We start from the raw sequence: 10040 nt of genomic DNA on the forward strand, positions 1-10040 counted from the left end.
ATGAAGGGGAAAAGGAAAATCTCTCCTGTACAGTCAGCACTGTTCTACCTGCTGACCCATCGTGCGTGCACGCGCACACGCACACACACACACACATACGCACATACGCACACGTGAACATGCACACACACACACACACACACGCACACGCGAACACACACACGCAAACGCGCACACACACACACACACACACACACACACACACACACACACACACACACACACACACACACACACACACACACACACACACACACACACACACACACACACACACACACACACACACACAGCTCAATTCTGGTTTGCAGATCCCAACATGTTTGTGTGCAGATGTATGATCTATAGGGGGATTGAAGTGGGTGATGTGAGTAGGTGTGGGTTAGCACTTTAGAGAATCAGAAGAAGTGTTGGTATCTGAGGGAGGTGGTGGGTGAATCGGAGGGCATCATCTTGGGAATAATCCATGCGGGCGGTGCTGGTGTGTCTTTATGTGCTGGCCATTTGTTTGGGTTATCGGAGTGTGTGCAGGAGTAGGTGGATTAGATGGAAACTTAAGAAGCATGGCTGTCTCCATGCAGCTTGGTCCAGGCATCTGTCATTCCTCAGTCCAACACCACACACCCTATAAATCCCAGAACACACAGGCCAGAGTGACACCCTTCATTTCAACAACGTATGCAGAGATGCTGCAGGGAAGGGGGCGGTGGGGGGGGGTGGCTATATGTGTGTGTTTTCTTCTTTTGAAAGGAAGAAACTATTTAGTTTACAATTCAACCCAGGATAACCACCATATTCCTACAGTGTTATGCACGAATGGAATCGCTCTGGTAATCTCAGACCCAGCTTGCCTTTGTCTTCATATAGGACAGTCAACGTCATTATGTTTGTTCAAATTCTAGATTGTACTTTTTTTTATACCTTGGATAGACCCCGCTGCAACGTTAGAACTGATCTGTGTTTATTTTAAAAGTGCAGAAAAAAATAGAAAGATAGAAAAGGGAAGAAGAATAGAGTTGACTTGTTTGGGGCAACACTCGGTCCCCCTAAGTGTAAAATGGGATGAGATATTCTGCCTCACGGACTTAACGTAATGTAAGAGAGTGTGAAATTAAACTGCACAGGAATAAAAAGTGGCCTTCATTGTGTGTCGCCGGCTCGCTTATCGAAACATTCCGACAGCTGGAACATCTAAAGCTCCAAAAACGTGTAGCAATCTCCTTTGTGTAAGATCCTGAGCAGACATTGTGATATTTGAAAGCCACTGAGACTCCAAAGCCAGCGTAAGAATGGCAAACACAACGTGCCTCTAAATCCTGCCTCTTCGCGACAACACAATGTATCAGTGAGTGTGTATGTGTTTTGTGTACCTTTAATTCCTATCCTTCTTTCACGTCTCTACATTCCCTGCACCTACACGGCGTCTATAAACTCTGTTAATTTGATTTACCCCGTCTCAAATTGAATTGGAGAAAAAAAAGAATGACAGAATATGTACCGTTATTAATAATAACCGAAAGCGGTGTACAACAGAAAAGTGTCTGGGTTTGCGCTCTCGGGTGGATGAGCGAGATAAGTGAAGTCGGTTCCGATGGGCACGTACTCGACATCGCTCAAACAAACGGCGCAGGCTATTAAGGGGCCATTGTGTTTGCTGCAGTGAGGATCAGATCCAATTGGAGAGAGCGCGTGCAACTGTTGGGAGTGGTGAAGAATACAGCTTGTGCAGTACACCGCTAAAACACCGCAGCGTTCACAGGGAACCACTGCTGCTCCTCCTATCCAAAGAGAGAGCACTGAAAGAGTTTTAAAGACACATCTCAGGAGAGTACTAAAAGCTAAAGCACTGTGTAGTAGGCAGACGGTACAGTCGTATTCGGTGCCTCGGTGACAGAGCTCGTTTTACATTCTGCTAAAGTAATACCGAGTAATGATGAGGTGACTGACTGTTGTCTCTCTCTCTTGTTGTCCTCGCACAGGTCACGGAGGTCACGGAGGTCAGGGGGGTCGGAAGCCGTTCCAGTGCAGGTACTGCTCCTACGGTGCCTCTCAGAAAGGCAACCTGAAGACCCATGTCCTGTGTGTCCACCGCATGCCCTTTGACAACAGCCAGTACCCTGACCGCCGCTTCAAACGCTCCCGCGTCGACTCGGACGCCTCAGGGAACTCTGAGGATGGGACCACCAGCTATCCCATGGGAATTCATGGGGGCATGGCCGACCCCACTCTCTCTGGAGACCCCCTGCATCCATGACCGATGTCACATGGCATGGAGGTGCCAGCCTTCAACTCTACAACTACTGTACTAACTAGAGCCACATAACAGGGACTACTTACTTCGCCTACTCCCAGAGCACAGCCAGATAAAGGGGGCCATCAGTGGCTGTACTGTTTACCCAGAGCTCACAGGACATCCTCAGTGTGTACTAGGTCAGTAACAATAACATAACATGCATATAAACGACACATACCATGGGTTGAGTATTCTTTAAGATGGGTCCTGAAGAAATGCATCTATTCATTAATATAAAACTAGGTATAGATATGGTAAATGTAGTTATGTGACAAATAGTGGAGACGACTATATAAAAAAAAAGAAATAATAAAGAAAATATAGAAAATCTTTAAAATGACTTTTGTCCCCAAAAATTATGTTTTTATCAGAAGAATTATCCCGTAAACGATTTAGCGACAATTGGGGAAGATGGAATAGGATTGTTGAACACACCCCGCAGAACATGACACCGGCGGCTGCCTTTTGCAGAGGGCGAATGATGAGCAGCCAGTGGAGACTGGGGCAGGCAGCGGCAGTGGTGGGGGGGCCTTGGTGCCAGCCTGACTGGAGCTGTCATCGCAGAGGAAATCAATTCAATCCCCCCTCTCCCCTTTTTTCATCTTTCTCGACCCAGCAGTCCAGCCCCGTCCACTCTCAGCCCTCTGCCCCTACTGCACTACTGGAGTAACCTAACCCTGGCCGACATGTGAGGGGTCAAACTCAGTTCCATCAGCTGGCCAGAGTCATCCCCCCCCCCTTCTCTGCCTCTTTAAAATGACTCAAATCCAACATGGCCTCTGGAAGAAAAGAAAAAAAAATCTATGATGTATTTAAAGGAGCCATTAGAGTCACAGAGATGTGTTCTGTGCAATATTGTCATTTATTTGGATATCACCTTACCAGACACTGAGAGGTGGAGTTAATTCAATGTGTTTTATTTCATTTCAACTTTTATGTTAGGAGGTGGATGGTTGTTCTTTGAAATTGAAAGTGTAGATGGTGAAGATGTACATAGTGGAATTGGGACCTTTACAACTTGATGTACTGTAACTTAAGTCAGAGGTTGAATGTTTCGTTATATATGAAGACTGTGAATGTCACAGAACTTGTTTCCTAAGACACGATGCAGGACTATCTTCCTATAAGCTCTTCTAAAGCAGCTTCAGAATGAGCAATAATACATAGAGATTGTCACCCTGCTCCCTGTCTCTAATTGAAATGTATTAGTTACAAAATAGACAAAAGGACCTTTTTTTACAAATGTCTTTTCCAATTCATTTCTAGGTTTCGGACGAAGCATTTTGTGAGTCGTGGGGGGTAAACAGAAGATCATGCTTTTTATTGTGTTGGTATGGAGGCATGGGGGGATTTTTAATGTTTCTGATAAAGAGAAATGATCCGGACTTTAAGAAAGTCAATATCTTCCCTCACAGCCAAGGAGAGCTGAACACTTTAACCCCAGGGCCTTAACACCACAGCTATGCCTAAAGGAGTTTACAGTCCACTCAAATACACTGCTCCTATCAGTTGAGAGAGAGAGAAATAAGAAAAGAAAGAAAGAAAAATAAATAAATAAAGAGAGTATGGATATGTACAGAATGTTTAAATGGGGTCATTTGAATTAGGACTTTTCTGCCATTCAGCGATCTACTGACAGTGTTTTTTTGTTCATTTGCTTACCTAGCCTAGTTCGCACTGCCTTACTTCAAATCGAGTCGATCAATTTAATGCAACTGTTTGTATGATATCTACCATGAAGCCACAACATTGAGATACAACTGAAACGACTGTGGTGAGCTTTTAGGTTTAAATGCACTACTGTTTTCTTGGTGACTGTGCCAGTCGCTTGCTTTTTCGTGTGTGTATGTACGTGTGTGTGTGGGTGTGCCTACCTAACTATATTAGAGAAAAAATAACTTTTAAAAAAACGGAAAAATAAACTCTGAAGAAAAAAAAAATCACATTCCATTTCTAGCACTTTTCAGGTTTTCCAGTATATCTGTATGTTTCAAAGTATGCGATATGGCAAGAATGCTGTTTATGACACTGGAAACATTGTTTGCCATTCTCCGTGACGTGTTCGTCCATCCCTTACCACTGTTTACCTGCCCGCATTTCAAAATAACCCACGTTTTCCCTGAAAATATTTTGTTGTCATGACTCAATTAAGAAACAGACGCAAATGTACAATTAGAACTTGATCATCGCTGCGCTAACAGAGAAGATAAATCATTTCTATGTACTTCTCTGTGCGCTCTGTGTTCATGGCCATGATACTGTCCACATTCCTTAATAAAGTAAATGTCTATATTGGAGGTAAAGTAAGTAGAGGATTTTGTTGCTACTACTATATACTTACAACCAGTAGACAACTTTGTATTTAAATATTCCTACTGGGCATTATTTATTATTCTACATCGGTTTTACAGAAGAGGAAAACAATTCAGATTACGGTAAATCTACGCTGTATTTTTCATTCCAAAGTAATTTTGTTCATGGACTCTTTCTGCTGTCGGGATGTTGTAAAGTCTTTGAGGCAGTTCGTTTTATCCAGTGTTTTACGCAATAAAAAACCTCTACCTCTGGAAATACTGCCTTTGTCTGGTCCAACATGCACCATCATATTACTCTTGTGTTAGGTTAGGCCTTCCCTTGGTAATCCTAATCTTAGCAGTTCACAACTGAGCATGTAACTCCTCCCCTGCCAATAACACCTGATGTAATCCAGTTGTGCCTACACACCTACCTGTAGATGTGAGTACTATACCGCTGATTACTGTTATTACCACACACGCATGATTTGTTACTGTCAGCCTATAGACACTTACACATTCCAGGAAAACCTGCAGAACACAGCCACAGAACACACTGGTAGAGCTCATCCAAGGTGCCGTAATATTTTAAGACAGTCAAATTGAAAAGAAGCTGGTGATGTGTGGCGCCAAATGAGACTGAATGAGATAGAATGGCTTTCATAAACCGTAATGAGCACCACCTGTTACGTCTCGCCAGCAAAGCCATCACTATTACGCCTATAAAGAAAATGTAGGTCTGATACTTTGTATTTTTGAGTGTTAGTCTGCAGAGAGAGACTGAGTATATGAGGAGGAACTGGAGAGATACGCGAGGGGTAGAAAACCCCGTGAATTTGAAATGTTGTCCCCAGCGCGAGCACTTTTTACTGTTAATGGAGAAATACAGTGCGTGGCATGTTTAATAGGTTTCGTTTTTATTATACAGCGCCGAATAATTAACTTGGAAGCAGAGTGTCACATAGATTTATCTTTTAATTAAAATAGCGTGGTTCACGCATATTTGAGTGGTAGTCCAAATAAACGCAATATCCAAATTTATGTTTTGTTTATCTTCCTGTTAATTATCAGGAGATTGTTGGCTGTATAACCCTTCATCTTTTTTTCTTTAACAAAGTTAGGAGGTCTGTATCGCAAGCAATAAACCCTCACAGTCAGATTTTATTAATTTATGGGTAATTACGAGAACAGGGACGAATAAGGTGCTTAGAGTGATCCAGGCTCATTTTTATAAACAGTGATGAATGTGCATTGCTGGCTGGCACACAGAGACGATGAAAATAAGCATGTTTTTTTTTTTTTTATTGTTGGAAATTTGAATAATTGACAATATCTCTATTCCATCACAGGGCTGAGCATTGTGAAACAGCTAACCGAGCCTAGGACCGCACATACGCCCACTCACAGCATTCAACATACAACAATTCACATACAGTAAACACGCACGCACAAGCAGTCACACTTACATCCGTACTGTGTGCATTAGGTTCATTTTCCGTCGTTCCTGTCATATTGGTATAAGTGTATTGAGGGTGTCATGCTGTAGAACTGTACACTGTATGTTGGTAATGTGCTTAACGTCAGTCTGCTAGCTACAGTAATTGTTCCAATGTGAAAAGAGAACAGGCCGGTCCTCATCCCCCAGTGGAAAACCCTGTGTTCATCCCCTCCATCCCGCCAAGCCAAGCTTCACACTCCAGATAAGACCGTCAAAAGGGTGAGTGGCTGTGCAAATGGAATCTCCGCCGCTGTGAATGGTGGTGATGGTGATCTAATTTTGAGTGAGTGTTGTGTGTGTGTCCAGGCTTCCTCTCCTCTAACAGGGGGCTGAGCTGCTGGATCCACGATGTAGCATTCGTCTGGGTCGATGACTGTCGGCTAGATTCTGTAATCTGGCTGATAGCTCCATTAGTGTGGAGAGAGGGTTTGGGCCCGTCGTCAGTCAGTCTCTCTCTCCCACGTCTCCCATCACTGGGTGAATGTCCCTGGGCCAAGATATCCCACCTGATCCAGGGACTCAACAATGTGAATGTGATGTGGCTCATGGTCTAAGATGTTTCTACCTCTATAGGAGCCCCATAGGAGTATGTCAAATCCTTATAGCCCAAGGTAGTTTTATGTTAGGACTGCCTTTACCTTAACGCCAGGATTCAGAAGTGTAGCCTATATAATGTCCCCTTTAGCAAGGTATGATCCACCCAGTTGGACGTATGCTATTTGGTACAGAATGAGGATGTGGCCATACATCTGCATCACAGACCATCGACCATCATATCGTTCATATCGACCTACAAAGCCCTGGCCCAGACACTGGGCCTGAATAGTAATGTACTGAGGGGTTTCCTGTGCCATGTCCTATGGGATACATTTAGAGGTCATGGGAGGTCAAGAACTGGTAGGTAACCTGAGTGTGTGAAATGTTTGCGTGTGTGCGTGCTCATGTTTGATGAGTCATTCTGCATCACAGAATATGTATATCCCTCATTGCTCTTACTTGACCTAATTGAGTCCTGTGTGAAAACTATAGCTGGCCCCTGTTCACAATTACAACACTTAATCCACCACACACCTATTTCTTTCCCACAAACATCAAAAAGTGTAAAATAATGTAACAACTGAAACAGCTTTTACTGCAATCTAGAGACAATCACTACGCTTAATTCTATGTAAAAAAATTAAAAGTAGATTTTTTTGCATATCTAAGCATACCTATTGAGCTGTCTGTATTTACACACTCACTCGTGTACACCCACTCACATACAATCATAATATATGCTGCTGCTACTCTGTTTATCACATTTATCACATCCTGATGCCTAGTTACCTTACCCCTATACATATCTAACTCTACCACTCCAGTATCCCTGCACATTGCAGATATGCTACTGGAACTGACTGACCCTGTAAATAGTATACTTACTTACTTTCTCGTGGTCCTAGTTCTGTTTCTCGTGTTTTTATTCTACCTTATTTTATTTTTAATATTACGTTGTTATTGATTACTGCATTGTTGGGTTTAGAGCTTGCAAGAAAAGCATTTCACTGTGCTTGTGCATGTGACATTAAAAACTTGAAACTTGAAACTTGCTAGCAGGTACGCCAGCTAAGATAGTCAAGCTAGCTACTCTAACTTGACTGATAGCCTGAAATGGCTTCATGGTAGCTAGTTATGAGATTGGGAACCTATATGGGCTAGCTAAAGCTGACGTAATAAAATTGCTAAGTGACTAGTAGCATTGCAATGAAAAAATGACATATATATATATATATTTGTTTTAACAGGACAAATAGAGGGCACATGCATGACACCTCTGTCAATATACTTTTCAAGGTGCATTTGATTATTTGACCATGTTTGAGCCATTGTTCCTCACAGGCCAGGTTCTAATCAAGGCCCTAAAACTATAACTGCTTTTTAGCTTGCAGCACGTAAACTCCCCCTTTCATTAAAGAAAAACATCTTATTTTTTACAATGATTTTACAAGAGCCATTCACTTGACAGAATAAACCTGAACCCTGAACTGTTTAAAAGAAGCTGAAAAGATGGAATGCTGTCAATGTCTCAGTACCCAAAGTGACGAGGCACAGATGTTGTCTGTCTACTTTGTGTTATTAGTTGGCACTGTCAGGTGAAGTTAAACCTTTACAGAGAGCAAATGAAGCCAGTCACATGCATAGTTACAGTACACGAAGCAGGACAACAACATGCTAAAGAGTAATTATGTTTTTAGATTTTTTTAAATAAATTAATTTAAAATGAAAGCTGAAATCTTGAGTTAATATGTATTCAACCGCTTTGTTATAACAAGCCTAATTTACAGTATACCTGGCGCTAACATGCGTCCTTTTACCTAATCTTGTCCACATTATGATTATGCCCACATTTCCAGAATGAATATGTCTACACCGGCTATTAAAATGTCCCCTATCTAAATTATCTAAATTATTTAACAGCTATTCTTTCAAAACAATATTTATTTATTTATTTTAAGACACATGTTGATGCCTTAAGGCAAAGGTGCCACCTGTCAATGATTTTAGTAGGCGGGATAGAGATTATTTAAGTGGTTTCATTGTCCAGATCTGTCTACACTTTGTAAGATATCCAGACACCATGCGTGCCTGACTACGTCCAGAGGTGGTCAGGAAGATTGATCACAGTCAGATCACAATGCGCGTTTTAATTGCCTACACCTGTCTGAAAAAGTGTGCGCAAAATCAGAATGTCCGGTGAAGTTCACATAGCAAATATTGCATGTAGCAAACAGGTATATGACTTGCAGCGTGGTCAAGCAAGTTAATGTTAGACAGTTTACTAAACAACTCCTGATTTAGAACCACAGAGTTACCGCAAGTCAGCACAAAGACAACAGGAGCACTGCCTCCACTATCCCAGCACCATCAAATCAACAAGGCTATATATGCTTAGTTTAACACACTGAAAACAAACGTAAAGATACCAAAAACTATTTAGTCCAATCAATGTTGCTAAATATCATGTGGCTGTCCATGGAACTGATTTCTGCTCCTGTGTGTGTGTGTGTGTGTGTTTGTTTGGGTGTGTGCACAAGTAAAACTGTTTGGGGGACTAACCCTACTTGTAGACTAGTTGAATGCCAATGTCGTCCTACTCTCTTTCATGTTGGCAAAATGGTATATGGCTCTGTCATACAGCACGCTTTTAGCTTTTGTTGTCATAGGCTACCTAGCTAAAATGCTTGCTAGCCTAACTTCCTTGCATAGGCAACAATGGACCAGCTAAGTTAGCTAGCTAGTTAACGTGAGCCTACTAGGCTACATATTGTACTTCAATCATCTCAGGCCAGTGGCAGAACATATTAATTTATGGTTTCATCATAATCATTGGCCTGTACAGAGAATTAAGTCAAAACCACCTGTCCAAATCCCTATCTCCATCCATTGCTTAGGAAAGGGCCGATTTAGCAAGCTAGCTACTGCAGGACATCAACACAAGCAGACAGACACGTTTTTATGACAGTTATGACGTTTTGCTTAGGATGTAATTTGATTGGTGTGAAGCCAAATTCGAACTGGCCTCCTTTGGGGGGTGTTTTACTGCGCCAGGACAACACACAGTTGATCTCAGCTCAATGCTGATTGGCTAATTATTTAATACTTTTTTTGCAAGGGAGACCAAATGTTTGATGGGATCAATCAGATACATGGGCTAGACATACTTAGACAGAGGGGAGCTGTTTCCCTCGCTCGGTTGATTTCTCCCATGAGATTCAGCCACTTGTAAATACGGAAAGTTATGAAAAAACAGAGCGACGAAAAACACATTCTTTTATTATTTTTATTGGTTCGATATTTGGGGAAGCCTATCTCCGCTTGGCACCCATGAATACACGTCACTGGGTATAAATGGAGCTAATGCCTGGATAAAAAGACAAAGAGACCGGAAGGATCAGTGGAAAATAAAATGGATTCA

General features: G+C 42.1%; 1 protein-coding gene across 14 annotated transcripts in view; it reads left to right on the forward strand.

Annotated features, from left to right (window-relative positions):
- Positions 1–4864, forward strand: part of znf536 (zinc finger protein 536) — a 189252-nt gene extending 184388 nt beyond the window's left edge. For 13 of the 14 annotated variants that reach the window (XM_055920949.1, XM_055920941.1, XM_055920943.1 and 10 more), the window contains one exon: positions 1980–4864. In XM_055920949.1, the coding sequence (XP_055776924.1) occupies positions 1980–2254 (275 nt within the window). In that variant the 3' untranslated portion in view covers positions 2255–4864. The remainder of the gene's footprint in view (positions 1–1979) is intronic. The other variant, XR_008759248.1, reaches the window with a different exon arrangement.
- The last annotated feature ends 5176 nt before the right edge of the window (positions 4865–10040 follow it).

This window comes from Salvelinus fontinalis, chromosome 4 (genome assembly GCF_029448725.1).
Source record: "Salvelinus fontinalis isolate EN_2023a chromosome 4, ASM2944872v1, whole genome shotgun sequence".
Taxonomy (NCBI): Eukaryota; Metazoa; Chordata; class Actinopteri; order Salmoniformes; family Salmonidae; genus Salvelinus; species Salvelinus fontinalis.